The 24,004-nt window shown below is 36.7% G+C and overlaps 1 protein-coding gene across 1 annotated transcript; it reads right to left on the minus strand.

Annotated features, from left to right (window-relative positions):
• Positions 1-164: 164 nt before the first annotated feature.
• On the minus strand, positions 165-23,910 carry LOC309401568 (uncharacterized protein; the record flags this gene model as incomplete). Its single annotated transcript, XM_081970638.1, has 13 exons — positions 165-1,032; positions 7,058-7,129; positions 7,422-7,565; positions 8,904-8,975; positions 10,101-10,262; positions 12,118-12,209; positions 13,976-14,011; positions 14,795-14,997; positions 15,906-16,010; positions 17,942-17,993; positions 20,538-20,738; positions 22,426-23,208; positions 23,891-23,910. The coding sequence occupies 13 exons, from the start codon at positions 23,908-23,910 to the stop codon at positions 371-373; spliced, it is 2,604 nt and encodes an 867-aa protein (XP_081826764.1). The 3' UTR covers positions 165-370.
• Between the last annotated feature and the right edge of the window lie 94 nt (positions 23,911-24,004).

Raw genomic sequence — 24,004 nt, forward strand, 5'->3', positions numbered from 1 at the left:
CCAGGCAGCAATAAAAAACAAATAAGCACATTAAAATGCTTTAGAAAGACACACACCTGCTGAATTTTATTCAGGTCTGCCAAGGAATCATTCGCAATGGGTCACATAAAATAACCCTGGATCCCTCCCCAGCTTATTCCACTTTCAGGAGGAACTGATTCCCTTTCCTAACATCTTCGATTTAGAAATTTGCTTCCTCTGATTATATGGCCGGGCAAAGAATGCACATAATATCAGAGAAGCCTTGAGATTTCCTTATACTAGATTGGTTGGTGGAAATTCAGAAACTTCAGAAAACCCAACTTCTCTTAACACGTAGATCGCCTAGTAATCTGTGGAAGCCAATCAACCTGAATTGAAGAATAGAAGTCTAAGGTATTTCCTCTACAATGACAGGTTCTGTATCTTTGCCCTCTGCATTATCTGCAAGTAGAATATTTTGATCGGGTGTGATATTTTGATCAGGTGTGATATTTTGATCGGGTGTGATATTTTGATCGGGTGTGATATTTTGATCGGGTGGGATATTTTGATCGGGTGGGATATTTTGATCGGGTGGGATATTTTGATCGGGTGGGATATTTTGATCAGGAGTATCAGATATGGATATTTTCTCCTCCATTAAGTCATCTTTAGCTTTGGTGATTTCTATAATAGCAACATCTGTTGTTGACTTTTTCACCTCCATGTTGTCAGACTCTTTAGTGTTGCCTTCATAATAGTCTAAAGAAGATGTAGTGCAAGGTTCTTTTTGGTCAGCAACATCTGATTGCAAAATTTTCACTATTGTGACTTTTTGATCTTCATCTGCCATTGCATTTTTCATGATACTCGGTCCTTTTCTGCAGATGTCAGTGAAATCACTATATGTAGCTGAACTTGACTGTCCTGAGAAGTATGGGGTTGTGGATTCAGATATGTCATCATCAAAATAGTTTTGGTACTTTCTTCTCCATCTAGAATCAGCACCAACAAGCCCAGTCACATCCCGAAAAGGCTTCCGTTCCAAGAGGGCATATTCACTCGGAAATACTGTAAGGAGAAACAGAGACTTTCAAAAGATAAGATATGATTCATCATAAGCCAATTGGCATAATAATAATAATCAACTGTAGGAAAACAAAGCAAAAGTACCACCAATAATAATAGGGGTTCCTTAGGTACAATCTCAAAAGAATTGGAACACCACTTGAACATCATCAGAGTTGATAAATATCAGTCAATTCCAAATGCAAGTTTACTTGGAACAGCTTACATCTCTGATGATACATTTAATACAGTCAAATAATGATATCTGCCTATCCCCAAGTCTTTGGGAAGGACTTGATAAGTGCATAAAAATGTCAAATCCAGTCTAAACATCTGGCTGACTAATAATCCCTCTAACTAAAACAGAAGAATTGAAATAAAGAATAACTGAGCATTTAGAACAGCACAAAAACAAACAAAATAAGGTTGCCTGCCTTGAAACCTATTCCAAAAAAAACCAACTGATACAGATGTTAAAAGAAGCCAATACTATAATATCAAATATAAGTACCAGCTCACTGCAAGAAACAAACCAACTAATGTGGAGTGCAGCTGCTGTTGTAATTGAATCCCTTGGATGCAAAATCAATAAACAAGAGGGGGAAATGGAGAAGTTTGCTACAAAATGGCAGATCAGACTTAGAAATAAAATCAGCATGCTAAGATCAGATGTAGGTGAATTAGAACAGATGAAAGAAAGGAGATTCAAGGTCAAGAAGACCAAAGAATATCTGATCAAGAAATATAACCTAGAAACACAGAAGAATAAGAAAGCACTGAAAATAATAAAGCAGCAAATAACAGCTTTAGCCAAGAAGATCAGCAGATAAGAAGCTCAAATTGCATAATACAATCAAAATGTCAGTCTGTTTCTACCAATCCACCAATAGAAATACTGCAGCGAACCAGTCAATACTGAAAAAAAGAAGCAGTGAAGTTTTGGGTGCAGCTATAAGGATAACCCAAAGAAACACAGTGAGAATTCAGCTAAAGGGGGTGGATAAGAATAAAAAAGAAGCTGAAATAAATGAACTTGTAATAATAGCAGAAATGGTGGAGAGAAGAGCAAGGAAGATCAAGAATTGGTCAGCATAAGGTGAAGGTGAACTGATCTACACCCACTTATTGCCAAGCAGTTTAAAGATATAGATATGGCAAGGAGGTGAAATTGAAGCAAAATGTTCCCTATAATTAAAGATCCAACAACAAAAGTAGCAGCACCAGGAAACTATAACCCATGTCTCTGCTTACCAACAACTTTCATATTGCTAAATTATATGGTAGCTGATGCAGTCCAATCTGAGCACAAAGGAACCCTCCCAAATAACAGAGGAACAAAATGTCAGCTCCTAATTGACAAGATGGTTTTGGAAAACTGAAAGAGAAGGAAAACCCGCTTGAAGGTAGTTTGGATTGAGTGCAATAAAACATTCAACTCCCTGACACAAGCTTGGTTATTCAAATGCTTAAAATTACAGGAGTCAATAAAAACATCAGAAATTTTGTGCAAAAATCTGCAGTACAATGGAAGACACCATTGCTGGTCAGTGGTGATCTACTGGAAGAAGTTAACATCAAGAGAGGAATCTTTCAAGGAGACTCACTCTTACCACATTACTGTTTGTCAATCCACTGATTCCTGGGTCAACAATACTGAGCAAGGCAAGCCATGGCTTTAAATATCAAAACCTCCTTTACATGGACAATCCTCTGAAATAGAATCACTGCTCAATGTCGTCTATATATTTACAGAAAAGATATTGCAATCATGTTTGGACTGAACAAATATGCCACTCTCACCATCAATGGGGAAAATGGTGAAAACTGAAGGAATCAAGACGCCCTATGGAAATAACATTAGGAATTTTGGAGGAAGATTATCACTAAAAATACCTGAGCATCCTTCAAGGTGACAACATCAAGCACACTAAAGTCAAGAAGAAGGTTAGAAGTGAATACTTAATGAGAATGAAGGGAGGAAAAATCCAAACTCAGTGGATAAAATACCACTGAGGTAATTAACATTTAGGCAGTTCTAGTCATTAGATACACAGTTGGACTAGCAGACTGGATTCAAGCAGAACCAAAAGCGCTGAACAGGAAGGTGAGAAAAATAATGACAAGGAATCATGGCCTTCATCCATGCAGTGATGTTGACAGATTTGTCTTATTAAAGAAAATAGGTGGGTGTGAAATGTTATAAGTACACAAAACAGTTGAAGAAGAAAAGAGATATTAGAAGAAAATGTAAAGGACAGGAAAGAAGATACACTGAAACTAGTATATAATGAAGGATTGCCAATTACTAAAAATAGCAAACTGGTTTACGAGAAAGACCAAAGAGGGTTACAATAAAAGGACCACATATTTAATCTTATATATACTGACAGCAGCAAGGATTATATTTGCCAAACACTGGAAAAATGAAAACACTCCACCAGACGAGGAAGTAATTCAAAATTGTTTAGAATGTGCTGAAGTGGATAGGTTAACTTTTAAAATTAAAGATAAAGAGGACTCCGAATACAATCGGATATGGAACAGTTTTTATGAATGGCTAGAGACATTGGGTAGGAATTAGTGGGAAAAAAGACTATAAATGTCTGTATTAAAATAGAGGATTTTCCCCTCGTCTTTTTTTGTGTAACTGACATACACTGTATTAAAAAAATGCTTATAAATTATACATGCACACACACACACACACACACACAGAGAGAGGGAGGGAGGGAGGGAGGGAGGGAGGGAGGGAGGGAGGGAGAGAGAGAAAGATCAAATGAAGAATAGCAAAGAAATGTGGCAAGAAAAAGTATTACGTGGCCAGTACATTAAAAAAAAAGCAGGCAAAGTAAATAACAATAAGATCTGTAATGATTAAGAGCAGATAAGTTGATGAAAGAGACAGAGGAGCTAATTCTGGCTGCAGAAGACCATGCTTTAAGAACAAATGTATATAAAGCCAAAGTTGAGATGGCAGCAATGCCGCTTCTGGAAAGAAGCTGAAGAAACGGTAGTACCACCTGACTACAAATAACTGTAGCAACAATGGTTCCTTGGAATATCTGCAAAAAGTTCGATTTGCCTGCAAGCAAGAACTGGTGAGACTATAAAGCAGACAAAGTAATAGAAAGAAAAGAAGCTAAAGTGATCTGGGACCCTAGAATTCAAACAGGCAAGTACTGCTACACCAGACTTAACAAATATCAATAACAAACAAAACGAAACGAAAAGCTGGAGAGTGGACATTGTAATATCTGAAGACAGCAGAATAGGAGAGGAAGAAAATAACAAAGACCTGAAAAGAGAGGTGGCAAAAGAAAGCAAAGATAGTATCAATAAGCACTTTGCATGTAATCCCACAACATCTGGAGCACCACCTCATCACCATTGGCATTGACAAAATCCCCAGCAATCGATTGCACAAGGGAGCTCCCCCTGGAACCATTCAACATCCTGTGATAGTACATTTCACACCATCAAGGAACATCTGCCTATCCCAAGTCCTTATGAAAGCCTGAATAGGGGGATAAAAATGCCAAATCAAGTCTAGTTGACTGTGTGATAAACCACAATAATAATTTATTAAGTTGATATGCCGCTCAGTTCCCAATGACTCTGACCAATTTACAAATTGTTAAAAAAACATTTAAAATTGAATTAAAATAACAACAAACCATCCCCTCCTCAAAGGAACAAAATGGTGAAAAGAAAGAACCTGGATCTAGAGAAGAAAAGGGAAATCAATCATCCTCATCAAAGCCTTGGGTGAAGAACGCCCAAATACTGTATTATAACGAGAATTCAATATATTTTTCAAAGGTAGAATTTTTTTAAAGGATTGGCCAGGATTGCAAAGGATTTTAAGGAAGACCTACAATAAAGAAAATATTTAAATATCAAATGTTGCTAAGAGAATTGACTTGCCAAGACCAGATATGGCCAATTACTGTAAATCCTGTCCTGCTTATCAACCAAAAGGGGACAAAATAAAGTTCAATGGAGAGAATAACTTTTATTCTCAGCCCCTTTTCTGAAATACTCCTGATTTTGAAGGCTTTGTCCCCAATCCAGTAAAGACAATGGATATATCCTAATTGTATGTGACTATGCAACTCTCTCTCCAGAAGCTTTTTCATTGTGGAGTATGCCAGCTAAAAGAATGGCAGAAGCATCAATGTGTCAGAAACCTTAGGAGGGTAGGCATTCCTAAGGAAATTCTCACAGATCAAGGATCCAATTTTCAGTCAGCTCAGGTTAAATATCTTTACACTGATTCAAGGACAAAAGGGGTGCATATCAGCCCTTATCATCTGCAGGTAGATGGTCTAATAATTGAAGTAATGTATCAGACCTTTCAGAAATATGTGGGTCAAGGTCCCAAACAATTGGAAGCCTTTTTCTCCCTTTCAATCCGATATGGATTTGGCTACCATTTCTATTGCTTACATATAGGGAAATCCCACAAACACCCACTGGATTTAGCCTCTCGAAGTTACTCTCTGGGAGGCAGCCTCAAAGGAGGTTAAAGAAGGCTGGTGTGAAAATTTAGAAAGTCTTAAGAATTGAATATAATACACACACACACACACACACACGGAGGGAGGGAGGGACCAAGTTTTGTGCTGCATATCTAGACAATTTCCAAAGTTAAACTTGGGAAGAAGACCTCCAATACTTGAAGTTAGTAATTGACAGCCTAAGAAAAGCTGGTTTGACCATCAGTCTAGAGAAGTACCATCTGGGGTATCAAGAAACCCAATGCTGAGGATTCCTAGGTGGAAAGGGAGAGATAAAATCAGAACAAGGAAGGCTTAAAACCTTGAGACCAAGCCTTCAAACAAAGAAAGAAATCTGATCTTTCTTAGGGCTAGCAGGATATTGCCAAAGGATTTCCCCCCACCCTTATTTTTCTATAGTACTAGTTAAGGTGTATGGAAGAGCAGAGGGCTTAGCAATATTGCAGGCCCTTGTTCTGTCTTCTTTCTCTCTATTTAAACCGTTCCCCCAGAATCAGCACATCATAAAGCTGTAATCTGGACACAAGTGTTAGAAATGTGCCTTTTGAAAATTTGCACCCACCAGAAATTTAGTACAACAGCCAAATGAAATTAGGCATTTTCCCTTCAGAAGCAGTGGATGGTCCAAAACGGATTTTAAAAAAAAGTATAGCGGCCTAGGAAGGCAAAGCTATAATATAATATAAATAAAAAAGACTTAATATAAAAATATAAAATTTAATGTAAATATAAAAATATAACATAACATAATATAATATAATATAACCAATTTTGTTGTATACATGATGTACAATGACAAAAAAGCTATGCTATGCTATGCTATGCTATGCTATGCTATGCTATGCTATGCTATGCTATGCTATACAATACAATACAATACAATACAATACAATAAAGACTTCTACATGTTATCCATTAACAGAAAAACAAGAAATCTCAGAGAGAGGGAATTTAAGACAGCACAGGTTTAAGAAGGAATGTTTAATGTACTTTAGCAATAGTACCAAGCATAATACATAGTATTAATATAGTAATAGGTAATAGTTGTAATAGACTAATATGCTGAATAATAACAGTATAGAGTATAGTAATTGTCATAATTACTATAGTTACTATCATAGTTACTATGATAATTACATAGTAATAGTACAGAGATAGCAGCAGAACAGAATATAGGAAGCATTCATGTATCAAAGCATCAATTTTTTATGTTTGTTTTTATAAAATAAAACATCTACCCAACCCATATAGGGAAATGTAAATAAACCACCTCTTGAAAGTTCAGTTCTTTTGTGTCTCTCTTGAGTCTGGGTCACTCTAATTGTGTACAGTTTAATAAAGAACTATGACATTCTGAAAAATAATTTCTCTGTAAAAAAAACTAGAGAGTTAGGTTTAGGATGGAAGTTGCAAAGGTCAACAAAGTAGATTAATTCACTTGCAAGAACAAGATGTAACTGAGCACCAAGAACTGATTCCACAGATTGACTAAGAACCATCAGACAACTCACTTTCTTCTTCAGGATGTTTCTGTAGTTCCTTTACAGCCATAAGAAATTCCTTGAAGTTCAAAAGCCTATTCTCTGCACAAAGAGAAGAAGGAATGTTGTCATCCCTAGCATTTGCTTATAGCTCTAATAGATTTCTGAGCATGATTCAAAATCCTACTTCAAGCTTTTACAAACCTAAACCAACTGAGACCAACATAACAGTAGGAACTGTTTACTCAGATTGACATTGGATGGTCTACCCTGAGATATTATTTTGATACCAGATTCCTCTTAGGCAGGGTCATCTGAGAGGTGTAGGGGTGTGTGTGTGTATGTGTGTGTGTGTGTGTGTGTGTGTGTGTGTGTGTGAAATGGAGATACTCACTATTAAGACGAGTGCATTTTAGTGCATCATGCATAGTTTCACAGGTCAAGTTGACTTCAAGGTTTTCCAGGACTAACCTCAGATCATCAATACAAACCATATCTTTCTTTATTTTCCTGAAAGCCCAGAGGGTATTCTGGAAGCCTGGAAGAAACACAGAAGAAAAAGACAGCAATAATTAATGCCTCCATGCATGAAGATGGAGGTACTGAAATCATACACTTTCAACCTTCTTTAAAATTAGGTGAATTAAATATAGGGTAGGTATGATGCATATAAAAGATGTAGACACATCACACCTATCCTATATCTAATTCATCTCATTCACAGCAGCCTGAAGGATTTAGCAAGTGTCTGTCTGATTTTCATGAGGCAGTTAAGGGGAAGAAAGGGAATGCAATAATATTGTTGATACTGCCATGATCAGGCTGACAACTAGTGCAGAAAATTTCAAAGAGGCTTCATACATTTGTGTATCTAATCTGTGTGAGAGAATGAGCTCTGCAGATTACAACTTCAACTCATAGCCAATAGCTTCTATCCTAAAGTGCCTTTCTAGCATGAGTAGATCCCAAAGGAATACAGATTTGAAATACATCCCAAGAGTTCAGCTTCTTGTTCAGCACTGCAGCAGAGGACATGATGGATAGTTACTTCAGCTGAAAAGTAAAGGATAGGATAACTCCAGGAATCTGTGTTCCATCAACTTCTGAGGCAGAGAAGAGGGGGGCACTCCAGCTTCTTTAGCAATTATTAGTTGCTGTAGCTAAGGGTGAAGATGACATAGAGGGCAAGCCAAATGACTTTATCCAACTATTGCCATGGACACTAGAGTGTAAAATATGAGCTGGGGCGAACAAAAAAAATAATTCCATGGAGCTGCTACTAGACAGATACAAATATAAGGCATATCAAAAGGCAGAAGAGAAAAATGAGAGAAAAAGCTTGCTTTACTTTCAATTAATTCTTCATAAGTCAAGAGATGAAACATGAAATATGACTTTTATATGCAGGCTTCCTTCTCTCAACTGAATGTCAGAAATCTATAGAATACATTTTTAAAAATCTATAGAATAATTTAAGATGTGCAGAAATACACTTATTCTTAACTTAGCTATGTCTAATATTAAGAGAGTTGGGTGATTATTCCATCACAAATGATATTAACTATGAAAGCAACCCAATATCAGAATGTAATTCATGTGACATACTGAACAAAATAAAGCAGTCAATCAGAATTTCCTCTTTGCTCCTACTGAGGGAGAAACAAGTTTTTATTCTCATTCAGATAAAAACATCAAATAAAACAAATATGCATATTATAACAAGAATTCTGTTTGTTTATATTTAAAAAATGAAAAGCAGCAGATATTTTTCAGATGATGGAAGTACAGAGAGAGAGAGAAAGAAACAGAATTATGCTATGCAGTAACAATGGTGTAAACATTTCCCTTGTTATTGCCTCAGTTTTTCCTCTCATACCTTCTGATTGAGCAAATGGTGAGGTTTTATTCACAACATCCAGAAATTCTGAAAAATTCACAGTCCCAAGTACTGTAAGAGAGAAAGAAGACTACAAGTGGGAGTGACATTCAGATGAGCAGGTTGATAGACGGAGTAACATTTGGGTTTATAATAGGTGTACAATATATGACCATTCAAACTTGAGCCAGAATTTTGAGCATCTCAAGCCAACTTGCCCAATAGTTATAGCCAACACTCCCTCTGGCAAAAATAGTTGATGGACTAGTAAGATCTACAAAGTAAACATAACAGAATGAAGGGAAGGCTAAATTGGGGGGTCTATAGGATCATTATAAGGTTAGGCTTGCATGGAACTTCATAATAATATAAAAATGGAGTGTGGCTTCTGTTGCAATGTTGCATATATGCTTTTATCAGTTTGAATGCACACATGCACACACACACACACACAAACACACACACACACACACACACACACCTGCTCTCTTTAGAAGCCACTGGCCAAATATAGAACATATATTGGATAACTTGGAAATTTTCAGTCAGCATGACTTCTCAATTAGGAAGGAGCATATCAAAGAGTGTATGTGTACTTATACAAAGTATACAAAAATTATAATGGCTGAACATCATATGCACAATCAAAATGTGATATATTTGGTTCTGACTCAATGGATTTTGTAATCCCTGCCAACAGGTGTGTTTCCACAATACAGTTAGCCATATCAAGTAAAGATGTATCTGACAATTCAGCACAACACGCCAATTTGGATTAATGTTAACCTTGTTTTGGTTCAAAATGTTCAGTGTACTCACTCAGATTGTTTGATTAGTTTATTATTCAGTTTGCAAATCTAAATACCATAATAGATTAATCCAGGCATCAAGTTAAGCATGTTGTATAAATGCAGCAGCAGTCCAAGGTACCAGGTAGCGGCTCTAAAAATTCTACAGCAGGTTAAGTTATTTTCTTCCCCCCAGGCTGTAGTTTATTCAGTGATCTAAATGTGCAGGAAATCAGGCTGCCATTTGCATGACCTCCATTGCACAGGGCTAAGTCAGACAAACTGAAATTGGTGCATACACTGACTTCCACATAATCTTCTAATTTCATGAGGATATCAGCTTTCCACAGATAGCATGCACTGTGCATTAAAAAACTGCTAAGAACACAAAAACCTCTGGATCACATACCATCCACGTTCATTATCTGGAGAGCACAATACATCTCATCTCTGGTCACTAGGATCTTGAGAGTGTGAAGTACAAATAGGAGTTTGCTGACGGGAACTCTGCCACACTTCAAGACATTGAAAACAGTGCAAATTCTAGAGAGCCCTGAACACACTATACAATCTGAAAAGTAAAATACCATGCATTAATTATTCCCACAACTGGCTGAAATTGGATAGAAATGCAAAGCTACACAAAGAATGGTCAATGGTCTGTTCTGAGTCTTGTGAAAGCCCCTTGCTCAGTAATAGTGCAGCTCTACAGTAGAGCAAGAGATGTGGATTTTTACAATCTTGGGGGCATATTTTTTGAGGGCAAAGTAATATTTTTAAAGGCCTGTGGTAGCAGAGATGGTCCAGATCTCTGGACTCTCCAGATGGCAAGTATTTTTCAGAAGAAAAGAGCCACAGAAAGAAACGTCTAGTTCAGTTTTCTCTGAAGACTTGATCATACTATGAGAGAATTAGTGATAATATACAAGAGTGATGACAGCTTCTGAAAGTTTCGGTAGTATGAATGAAAAGTGAAAAAAAATATGAGTGAAAGTAGAATCAGGGCAGGAAAAACAAATATGTCTATGAAAACATATCAAAGATAGACTCATCTTCTAACAGGAGTAATGGAACATAACACAGTGGATTGAAAATTGGCAGAAGAGAGATGTTTCTGGAAACCACATAAAACAGAGTGAACAGAATGAAGTTAAAGAGTGCCTCAAAAGTGTGTAGATTCAAAGCACATTGATTGATTATTTTGGCGTTTACTTTTTTTAATGTCACTTTAAACATTTTTTTCCTGCTGTTCCCTGCCCCATCTTTCCTTTTTTGTTGTAATTTTGCATGTTCACTTTTTATTTTTTGAAATTTAATTTAAATTTTTTTAATACTTCCAGAAATGGGACAAGGAGAGAAGATTATCACTAGCACTAAGCACAAGTTATTTTAACTAAAGTCCAAATCAAGTCCAATTGATACAATAGTAAAGCATACTGTATAGTACACCCACATTCTAGGCATCTCCATGTCACTTTTCCCTTGGACCACAAAAAAAATGTTTCTAGAATCCTGTCATAATTACAATATCTCTGCTAAGTCTGTAGTCTACAGTGTTGACCATAACTGAAACACTCTTGCTCTCAAATGGTTCATGTTTTTAACAGCAGTATGTGTTATTCCTGTGTCCAGTTTAATTTATTCTGTTGTGAGGCAGTTTTACAAAGGAATGTATGCAGGGTTTCAGTATAGCAGTGCTTAAATGAAGAAATACTATGCGAGTCATTTATTGTCATGAACCTCTTCACAAATGAAGCAATGCTCAATTTAAAACTATACTTAATTATACATGAAGACTATACCCTACAGATAGTCCTTGACATATGACCACAGTGACCCCAAAATTTCCAAGCTAAGCAAGACAGTTGTTGAGTTTTGCCCCTTTTTGCAACCTTTGTTGCCACAGTTGTTCAGTGAATCCCTGTGATTATTAAGTTAGTAACTTGGTTGTTAAGTGAATCTGGCTTCCCCATTGTCTTTGCTTGTCAAAGGTCATAAAAGGTGACCACATGACCATGGGACACTGTAATCATCATAAATACAAACCAATAGCCAAGTGCATGAGCCATAAGGATGCTGCAACAGTGAAAACAATGAAATACAGTCATAAATCACTTTTTTGAGTGCCATTGTAACTTTGAACAATCATTAAATGAATGGTTGTAAGTCAAGGACTACCTGTCTAGCATTAATGGCAATTTAATATGAATCATTTAGCATAAAGGTATATTTAAAAAAATATTTAATAAGATGGACTGATTAGGATTTGTGTTTCAAATAATGAATTAAAGCATTATATATATATCATATTATTTTAGGTGATAAACAAACAAAGCAAAAATTAAAAAGGAAATAATTGTAGCTTGCTGAGTTTTCCATCAACACAGACTTCTTTGACTGAGGCAAAGGCAGATCACATGAATTACCTTCCCAGGTTGTATCCTTGATGAATGGGGTATTAATTTCTCTCCCCCTGTCATACACCGTTATGTGGACATTGTAGACAACATTAGGCTTCCTGCCAAAATATGGATAGAAATCTGATTATCATTATAACCTCTGCTTATCTTTGACTTCAACGCTGGTATCTCCTAAACCGAATTTAAAAATGTTCACATCTAGAAGCAAGTCTCTATAGGAATCTCTAAATTATGGCGATAGTTGGCGTAGTTGGAATTCCTGTCCTTAACCTGCAATTGTAGGTTAAGGACATGCAATTGTAAAGTGATATGTCATATGAACACATTTATTAGCAGCAGCAATCTCCACAATCTCTACTGCTGTAATTAACTGAATGTCAGCAGTCACAATGTGAGGACCCACCCTGATCCTCCCTGATCCATGTTATTCCCAACTCATCCCTTTTAGCCCTGAAATTTGGTAAGATAAGAGACTGCCTCATCTTCCTCCCCATTATTTCTCCCCTCCTCTCCCACTCCCAGGAGATAGGCAGGTGGGAATACTTGAAGTGAGCATGAGTTTCTACAGGCTGCCAAGCCCTTGAATTTTGATCCCATGATTCTGCGGATGGTACAATGGCTGTGCAGGTGACTGGGAATAAATACCAGTCATTCAGTTCTGTTGTAAATTTGAGCGGTTGTTGAATGAAAAGATATTAAATGTATCTGTAGTATCATAGCAGATGAACTTGTGATTGTATGAATGTCCTCATTTCTAACAGCTTTGATTGTTCTCATACTTGGTATTAAGAAACCCATCCATTGCTGGCTTTTTCTCTCTCTTTCTCTTCATCCTGCTGTTTTTCACAAAAATTCCTGACAGGTTACAAAGTATGAAGAAATACACACCAAGACTGAATAATGAATACGTGGATTAAATAAAATGTACACAATAAAAATAAACACCAGCATTGAAATTTAATAATGAAATAAATAATAAATAACAAATTACTTCCATTATAACCAGAGCTCAAAGCAAGATACTCTTTCTGGATGAGTTTGGTCTTTAAAAGCTTCTGGAAAGCAATCAACAGTAGAGCCAGTCTAACTTCCGGATGAAGGCTATAGAACTGGGGCCATGAATAAGGTCTTCTGGACTTGACTTCCATAATATGTAGAAGTGAGGGATCACCAAGAGATTTTCTGCACTACATCACTTTTTGAACCATTTGTTCCTAACCATAAAGACCCAACGTAATAAATGTAGGTCATTAAGCCACAATCCGAACTCTGCCCTTTTTACTTGCATTGCAACATTGCACATAAACAAATAAGGGATAGAGTTTGTATTACAATGCCTTAACACTTGTCCCTTGCCTCTTCCTCTTGATTTGTATGCTCAATACCTCAGCTTTCATGTCCTTCCACTATGCTCAGATATGGGTACCTGTCAGGTTTTGGAATAAGAAACATTGTGCAGAGTGCTGAAAAGAAAAAATAATCATCCTCACAAAAATAATGAATGCACGACATAAGGAAAAGAAACATATCTACGGTATATTCATTTACTACACCTCAATACTGTTTCACTCTTGCAAACCATCCTTATTAGCATTATATGCAGAAACCATGATGTTTTCTCTCCTTCCTTACCTACTAGGTATTTATTACTATTTCTTTCCTGTCCATTCACACCTTTAAAGTTTTGATCTTGAGAGTTATTGATACATGCATGCACAATTCATTACAGGAAAATTCCAGGAATGGAAATGAGGGATCATAGAGCCTCAAAACTGAGAAAGCCAAAGCAGAAAGAACAGAAAGAACATCACAGAGGAAGAAAATAAAAGGAGGTAGAATGGAGCATAGGCAGGGTACCACTCACTTGCTCTTTTTCGCTGACGTGGATCGTGAGACATGGCTGTAGAGAGAATAAAAATGATTATTGAGCTGCCCCTCACAATTCATCATTCAAGTACTTTTATGTAAACATGGAACAACAGGCCCAGAATAATTAGTGTGCCACAACTATTAAAGGCTGATTTTAAACTTGCTAGTAAGTCAAATGTTAGTGTGTCTTTTGGCTTAAAGGTTCTGTGAATTCAACTAATTTGGACTGTTTTTCTCCTCAGCATCATGGCATAGCTTGATGTGAAACTCCAACCAATGCTTGAGATATGTGCCTTGTATGATTATAGATTTTGTTATGTGCCTAAAGATGTCTGACTAAGAGAACGAGTAATCCTGCAAATCACTTTAACTATGCAGATTAAAAAAACTATTTAGAATTACAGAAATGGCATAGGAACAATTACAATATCAAGACGCAGGACACTGATTTGATTTCCTCCTCTTTTCTGCTTACACCACTAATCTTGCAAAATATTGTGCAAAATTAGTTATGGAGAAAACATTAAAGAAGGGAAGGAAATTACCAACCAGAATGTTTTAAAACAAAAAAGAAAAATTAGATGTACATAAAATCCATTAATGAAATTGTAAAACATCTTTAAAGGAAGATTTTCCACTGATGGAAATGTAAAAAGCAAACAACCCTCCATCCCCCACACATGTTACATTTACTCCCCATATTTAAGTATTCAACTGTTTCTCCTTTTGTCAAGGAAAAATCTGGAGCAGAAAAAGCACCAGGCAGTGGAAGGAGGAAAGAATGGCTAAGTTGGCCCATTACAAGGATTTTTACCTGCTAGAAGAGCTGGTACTTTTTCTGCGTGAAGAGGACCGGCGAGTCTTTCTGGGAGCTTTGTTTGAAGGGATCTTGGAAACTGCCCTACTCTTTGCCTCTTTTTTCTTCTTTTCCACTGCAGTTAGTGGTTTCCTCATGAATGTTTCAAAGGAAGTGGTAATCTCATGGTGAAGACAGAAGGATTGAGATAATGCATGCTTCTTTATACAAAGTCAACACATAGTATAGTAGTACAAAGGAAAACTCTCATTGGCACTTGGCCAATAAAAGTTAAATTCCAGTTAAAGCATGGCATCCAAAGCTTAGAGTTAAATCTTCAAAAGGCTGATGCATGCATACACACAATTGGTGGGATTCACATCCCGTGTAAGCCATGGTTCACTTCATCTTTGCATGCAGGTGATGGAATGCTGTACAATCAGGCCAGAAACATATTAACAAGGGAGATCAGAGCAGCAAAAATAAGCTACTCTGAAAAGCTAAGGAATAAGTTCTCAACAATGAACCAGCAAACATGTGGAAAACTCTTCAAAATATCACCGGTTACGGCAAACCTCCTTCCCAGGCTAAAGGAAAACAACAACTGGCAGATGACCTGAATGTGTTTTACTGCAGGTTTGAAAGGAAACTACATAGACTACATTTATACAACAAATCGGAACTTTGTGTTCCTTCTTATAGCAGTTTTGAGTCGGTACATTTTTATATACACAGGATAAAATAGTTCTTTAGATTGGGAATATTCCTTCCATTTTTCCAAAGCTGTATCAGCACACCAATCTTTTGGCCCCCTCAAGTAATGGAAGGCTGAACCTCACTCTACTCATCCTTATGAGAGGAGGTTGAAAAGAAGACTCAGAACAAATCAGACAAGGGCAAACATCTGGAGACTTCAAGAATTCCTGTGATTAAAACCATGCATGAAAACCTAATGGGGAAAACTTACTTTTCAGGACAGCAGAATCAGTTTTAAGTTTTTGTTCACTTGTTATAAAAAAGCAGTTATTGGAGTTAGAAAACTAGAGAATGAAAAGTTCTTTAAAGATAATTTATCCAAGGAATCTTTTTAGGAAGAGAATCACTTTAAGCGTGGATGAGAAAGTCTCACCTGAGTATCTTTATCTTTGGTTTGTGTGCTTGTTTTGGGGATGATGACTTTTGGAGGGGCCGGCTTCCTAAGTGGTGTCAGGCGTCGCATGAGCATCTTATTACACTGTTGAATTAAAAATAAATGTCAGTTCCAAAGTGAAAAATAATACCAAAAGGTATTCCATTGTTTAACATGGGAAGAACTCTGCTACGTGATTTCAGTTTCTGAAATGACACTCTCTGTCTCTACCTTTCCCATGATGGTTAATGTGTACTGAGGGTAAAAGCAACATTGCATTATTTATTTCTTAAATTTATTATTCTTCCTTTTGTTCAGGAGCTCAAAACAACATACATTCAGCCTATCCACCCCCAACTCTCCCATTGCCCATTTTCTCAGAGCAATTCTGCAAAGTCAGTTGGGCTGAGAGAGAATTCTGCCCAAAGTCACCCAGTAAGCATTCAGGACTTAAACTGGGATATTCTCCAAAGCATTATTTTTCAAATTTGGCAACTTAAAGCTTTGTGGACTCCAACTCCCAGAATTCTACAGCCAGTAATTCTGAGTTGGTCCATGCATCTTAAATTTGCCAAAGTTTGCCCTAGATTGTGTGTACAAACTTGGTCATCAAAAAGGATTCCACTATTCATTCTTCTAGAAATAAATTTGGGAATATTCTCAGCAGACTTCACAGTGGCATGAAACTAGCAATGTTACCCAGTCTACATCCATTTACCTTTCCCCAAATAAAAACATTCCTGCCTCCTGAAAATCAGAAAAAATATATTATAAAAAAAAGTAATATTTTTGGAAATAATTTAATATATTTTAAGAAATCAGCTCATTAAATAGCTGTATCTTTAAAACTATTTAGTAAAGCACTTTTACTTTTTACAGACTTCCATTTAAAAAAATGAAAAAATGTGGCTACTTTAAAGAGATACTACAGTATACTTATCCTTTAGCACATTCCAAATACTCTTACATTTTGTAACATCCTTAGAAATGAACAAAATATGTAATATTTAATAGCCATTGTTATGCTTATGTATCACAGAATCTTAAAAGATTACGAGGTATAACGTAAGTAAAGGTTTGAAATCGGCCAATGTCACAGAAATATTATTAATAAATTGATGCCTTCCTATAAACCTTTTCATAGTAACATGTGAGAAAGCAAGGCTTTTTGGTACATCTCAATAAACTTGTTCCTGTACCTGTTTATGCTTAAATGTATTCAAACATCTAAATCCTTTATGCAAAATACTTCCAATATTGCTCTCAGAGAACACAAGCAAAAGATGGGATGCTTTCTGGAGGCATCCAGTTGGTTATGGTGAGAAGGTCATTTGAGACTAAATTTAGGATGACTCTTGAAAGAGTCATCCTAAATTTAGTCTCAAATGACCTTCCCACCATAACCAACTGGATATGTTTATGTAAACCTGAATGTTTCTGCAAGCCTATCCAGATAAGGATTAAATGAAAACAGCATTTAATTTGTTTAAGGTTCTTTTCACTTTTACCTAAATTTGCCCTAAAGTTCAGTATTGTTCTTTGAGCATTCAGTCATATTTCAGAATCATGATTTTTTTTCTTTATTGATTGCACTGATCTTCTGGTTTGATTAATTGTGAGGACACTATGATGCCATTCATTGGTAGAGAATAGCAGCCCTTAAAGCATATGTATTGATGATGTATGGACTTATGTACAGCAGTTAAAGACACTGAACTTGTCAGCAGAAAGCTGACACTCAAGTTCCTGGTCCAAGAACTGTGGAACAGGGTGAGCTCCTGTTATTACCCCAGTTCCTGCCTGGTTCGAAAATATGCAGGTGAGTAGATAAATAGGTACCACTTCAGTGGGAAGATAACAATATTCCATGGACCTTGGTGTATAAACCTGCTGGCCGCATGACCATGAAAATGTCTTCAGACAACACTGGCTCCTTCAGCTAAGAAATGGTGGTGAGCACTGCCCCCTAGAGTCGGACATGACTAGACTGGGGAAACCTTTACCTTTAACCTTATTGCAGAGATCATGATTCTCACCTGAACTCCTTTATCAGATGTTTGAGGCAGAGTAATTCTGGGAAGCACTGGCCTATGGGAATTAAAAGAAGGCAATCCATGAGATCATGACTTCTGTCCACTTTTTGTACAATAAATTGAACTCTTTCAAGAATAACTCCAATAAACTAAGTAAATAGCTTGCTGAGAAAATCAATAGATGTTTCAGACTTCCAAGATTCAGAATACCCTTTTGAGGCAGTCCTAATTATAAGAATGCTGGGCAAATGGACCTAGTCACAATTTAATCTCCAGCAGGCTTGTAATAAATAGGCAATCCTCCATTCCCAATGTCTTCTTTTCCCCACATTAACTCAAAATACAGAGACACTAAGTGGACATAAAAGCAGAGCTACATGTTGGGAGGATGCAACAGTATCAGATCCATGAGATACGATGGGTTGAAATAGTATGGCTAGCCAATTGAGCTTCCATATTTGAGAGTGGATTTGAACCTGAATATCCCCACTGCCACTAGGTGTTGATGACAGGAGAGATACCTAGTCCAAAGCCCTGCTTTGATGGGGCCCCAGGGCTCTTCCTATTTCTAGCATTTACTTGAAGCCACTGGATGAGATCATCAGACATCATGTGAAGTATTGTATGTCTTGTCTCAATGTCTATAGGAGTCTGAATAGAAAAGAAGCAGCTTTAACCTCAGCAATGATTTGGATTTTAGGGAATCCTGGGTCCATCTTTTCTGGATAGGTAAACAATTTTGGGTTCCTCCTAGACTTGTGTCTCCTCTTTGAAGAGTTGATGACAGGACCAGAAAAACTTTTGCACTTCATCTTGTGTGCCTATTGCTTTTTTCCTGGACTGGGAAGCTCTGCTCATAGTCAGATTACCCCTTCCCCCAAGTGAATTATTGCAATGTGCTCTATATGGACTGCCATTGAAGAGAATCCAGAAGTGCTTCTGGTTTGATGTCGCAGCAAGATTGGATGCACGGAGTGGGACTCTGCGAACTCACGCTGAATCATCCTTGTTGGAGGGCTCCCCAAGGGAATAAAGTCAGGGTGATGAAGAAAGATGGGGCATCCTGCAGGTCCCGAAGAGTGGCAGCTCTCCAGCTGGACCCAGGGATTCCCTCCCATCCAACGATGAAAAGGAGAGGCAGCTATTATGGCTGCCATGAAGCTGGGACAGCCAAAGAAACAAACAATGTGCTGGAGCAGTGTAGATGAACAGTAATTGAGGGTGAGGTGGTTTTTTTAAATCTAGAACCTAACCCCAAAGAAAATAAACACTGAAAAAGACTCTTTAAAATGCTTGTCAAAGCGGTGAATAATTACAGAGAGAAAACTAAAGGGAGAGCACAAAATATTTTAAAAATATAAAAAAAATGGATTTTTAAACTTTAGTAGCAATATTTTGGTAAGGCATTTTAAGATGCTGGAATTATTCATCTGGATATTTGCAAAAAGCTGAAATAAATATATCAGATTTTGTGCAAGGTTGAAATTTAAGCTGAAGGCACCATCTACCAGTGAATGGAATATATACTAAACTCCTACAACCTTGGGAAGTACTGATAAGAGAATGGAAAAAGATGGAAATAAATAACAACTGGAGGACTGCTGTGCTATCTACTATATCTGTCTACTTCATGGTTATTAGAGGTTTAACTGTGAGATTATGGAGGACATCTAAAGAAAGCGACTTTTAAACACCAGAATCTATGACTGAATTTACAGAGTGGACTTAAGCAGACATTTGGAAATCTTCCTGGATTACCTAAATGGAACTAATTGACTAACTGTGGGACACAAAGTTCTATAACTATTGCATTCCCCTAAGGAGCAATGCTAGGATTGAACAAACGTTTTCTAAGCTGGCTTTCTGAGGTCATAGACAATTGAGACTTTGGGATGGTGACAGACTACTGACAGGCAATTGAGCAATATTGTGACCTATCAAAATAAGACGTTGCATCGGGGGAGATTAATGGATTTCAAAAAGAAATTGTGTTGATGCTCCAAAGTACTTATGATACGTTGAGAAAGAACCACAGGGAGATAAAAGACAATGTACGACATTGTGGGGAAATTAGAAAATATTCAACAAGGGACAATGAATAAAGAGCATCAAACACATGAAATAGAAGTGATAATAGAAAGACCAGAGAAAAAGACAGAACAGATAAATCAACAAATAAAACAAGAAAAGAAGGAGAAGACAACAAAGACTTATGAATCAAATAAGGAATAATATATATTTATATGTAAACTATCTAACCTGAAACCGATTTTCATAATGAACAAGCAATTCCATATTAAGGATGCTAACAAAGAACCAGCATCTTCAACCCTTTGAAATATTATCATTTTAATTGACAAGTTGCTTGTATGATGTCTCACATATAATCCACCTCTGCATAAGTACCTTCCCTTCCTTTCTTATCCCAATTGAAATCCAAATCTTTCCATTGCATTTAATGAAATGAGTTGCTGCTCTTGAAAGTATGCATCTTATAATAAAATTGATTAATTTGAAAATGTGCTACTAGATTCCTTCTGGTTTCTGGGCTTCACTGACAAGCCAATTTAACTCAAAATTAATTTGTTTGCTTGCTTACTTGGTTTGTTGATAATAAGTTCTGGGAATAGGAGTAGAGCTTTCACTTTTAGTACTAACAGATTTCCTTCTGGGTTTCAGTGATGAAGTTTCAATGGCAGATAGATAAGGCTCTTTCTCCTTAGTTATTTCTGTGAAAATCTTACTTCTCTCAATCTTCTTTATATCTTGGATTTTGCTGTCTCTTTTCTCAAACCGAGAGCTAATGTTAAGAGAGGAACAAATCATTTTTCAGAAGGGGCAATAATATACTTAGAAAATACATAAAGAGAAATATAAATAAATATTAAATAAGTATCTTATACTTTAAAATGTTCCTTCCCAAGTTGTTTTGCTATTCCTTTCAAAATGTTGAAAATGACGTTCGAAATGATCAACATGAAAGTGATTTAATATCATTCAATGTTGAAGATGAATTTTTCACTCCATCCAGGAGTAATTATCTGAGAAAGAGTTTAAATATGATATATGCATCCATCCATTCGTTTACTGCAGGCTTTCAAATACAACTGTATTCTTGGACTGAGCTTTAAAAAAAATAGTAAACAAAGAGCAATATTTTATCTGACTCCTGAAGGGAGGAAAAACACAAAAATTTACTTCAATAAATTTTCCTAAGCCAGAAGTGGGCAGCATGCTGTTCTACAAATTTTATTGAATTGTATCTCTCTGATTCCCTCCACGCTGGCTATGTTGGCTAAAACAGTATGTCTTAGGGATACAAAACATACTTCATGTGGACAATTCCAAACCTACTCACTGCATTTCTATGTGCTAAACCAGGCTAGTGTTAAACTTAAGTCAGGTGGTTTTCTTTTGGTGGTTTAGTGTCTCATGTGAATACAATCCTGGACTTCAGCTAAATTGCTTCAGTATATTAGACAAATGATTCAGGAACCAAGTTAAATATGTTCTTTAAAAAAAGTCAATCTTTACTAAATCTTTACCAGAAAACATGAAGATGTATATTTAATGAAATATTTTGAAACAAAGTTAAGAAAAGTTTGGATGAGTACATTAAAATAGGAGGCTGCAGTGAAAACTTGAGTTCAAGTTCTCCCTCAACTGTAGAAATTAATTCAGCAACTTTCTCTCAGCCAATCTGTTGTATTCCACATAGCTTCTAGAGCACGAGACAAACTCGCAGAGTTACACAGCATACAGTCATGTGACATATTGCGACATTTCTTCCCATAATGGAGCTAGAGTAGGCGTGGCCTGCACGTGTTTGACACCCCTGTTCTAGAACATGGTTGGCTGGGCAATTCTGGGAGTTGAAGTTGATACATCTTAGTCCATACATTTATGAGATTGATAAACACTTTTCTGGAGAAGAGATGGGATATAAATCATATTACCTATCTCTCTCTTCCCTCTCCCCCCCCCCTCTCATCCATCCATCCATCATGGGAAAAACCCTGAAAATATAAGTAGGTAATCACTTTTCAATATATCATCAACCAGAGTGGCAAGTGGGAAGACATTTGATTATTTCACCTGACTATCCCTAGGTCCATGAGAACAGCAGCAGAGAATTTAAAAAAAAATCTTTAATTTTGCTTTTTGCTTGTTCCTCTGCTTGCCTACGACATTGCTAATCTCAGGCTACTTCTGTTTGTTTTTGTTCTCGTTTCTCAAGCACACATGCAAAGTTTTTACTTTCTGATTCTCTTTCTGACAGGGTATAGTCAGAAAAGCTTTGCTTTTTCCTATCAAGTATTTTCTTAATTTTATCCCCTTCTTATAAAATCTCTTTTATTACTGTAATGATCACTTAGATTTTTCCCTCCAGGATTGCTCATATGCATCCACAAGTGCCTTTCTTTTTTTCTTAGTAACCAGATATTAAGGCTAAAATCTTAATTCTGCAATGCCAGAGGATTACTTACATATCAAATTTGGATTCTAGGACAGTTGGTTCATCCTGCCTTTCAGGAATAGAAATAGTCATGTAATCGATAAAAGAGGGTGTAGCTGGCTGTTCTTGTTTCCTTATTTGTTCATCAGCAAAATATGTGAAATCTTGGGGCTCAATGTCCTTGACTCGTTCAATTAAATCTTGTAGTTTGCTACTTTCATCTAGATCACTTATATCCGAGGGCTTTCCCACTTCATCTGATTCACTCAGTTCTTGAAATTTGTTCTCGTCAGCTTTTTCACTCAATTCCTCAAGCTGTCTCTCTTCACCCTGGTCGCTTAGTTCTTGAAGTTGGCTGTCTTCACCCTGGTCACTTAGTTCTTGAAGTTGGCTGTCTTCACCCTGGTCGCTCAGTTCTTGAAGTTGGATTTCTTCACCCTGGTCGCTCAGTTCTTGAAGTTGGATTTCTTCTCCCAGCTCGCTCAGTTCTTGAAGTTCTTCGTCCAGCTTGCTCAGTTCTTCAAGTTCTTTTTCTTCAGCCTGCTCACTCAGTTTTTGAAGTTGGCTCTCTTCACTCAGCTGACGTAGCTCTTGAGGTTGGCTCTCTTCCTCTTGCTCTGTTAGCTTTTGAGTTGTGCTACCGCTGAGTGGCTCATTGGGGCCTTGGTTTTCCTCTGTTTGTTCATTTGGGCCTTGGAGGCCAACCATCTCTTCACCCTGCTCATTTATGTCTTCGACTGTGTTGTTACCAGGTTGTTCATCCGGGCCGTTTGGCGTGATGTTTTCAGCCTGCACAATCTCATTTTTGGATTCTCTATGAGCAAGTAAGCACAGCACAGGTACAGAAGAAAACATAATGAATAGATAACAACTTTTATAGGAAATGCAAATAAATAAATAGGAACAAATAAATGAATTGATTAAAAAACTTGGTTTAGAAATGCTTCAGTTATCTTGGATGCTTCAGTTATCTTTTTAATTAATTATTAGATTATTTATTCATTCCTTTAGAGTAACAGCTCAACAGTTTTAGCAACTCAAGATGGCTTATACAATTAAGAAAAGGAAGAAAACAATCAAAACAAAATATAAATATTAACAAGGCTAGAGTACAATACCTTTGCAATTTAAAATGTTAAATACAAAGACAGATATACTGAAATTAAAGACCTGGTTTTTTAGAAAGTACAATTTGAACATTTTCTACAAATCATTTGTTTGTTCCAGATTAGGGGTCATGAACTGAGAAGGCAGAATTAATTGTAAATATCATCTGTCTATCTATCTATGAAGAATAACTTCTAGTTAGTCAGCAACTTTCAGTCAATGAAAAAAATGATACGGACAGTGGCAAGCAATATAGAGTACAACCATCTGTATTGATTTATTCAGATCAGCTATAAAGTGACTTGAATCTTGGACTTCAATTGGCAAATCTAATTAAGAATCTGTGCTTTCGAGAAACTTCTTAATCATCTGGGCAAAATTTAGATTACCTGCGAAGTTCGTGCTCCATTTTTCAGGAATTGTAAGTGAGGTTCACTCTTTCCATAAGAGCACAGGTGCAAATGTCAAGAAGATTGCATAAGATCCTTGCTGGAAGAGGGAAA

The sequence above is a fragment of the Natrix helvetica genome (assembly GCF_964273705.1).
Source record: "Natrix helvetica genome assembly, chromosome: Z".
NCBI lineage: Eukaryota > Metazoa > Chordata > Lepidosauria > Squamata > Natricidae > Natrix > Natrix helvetica.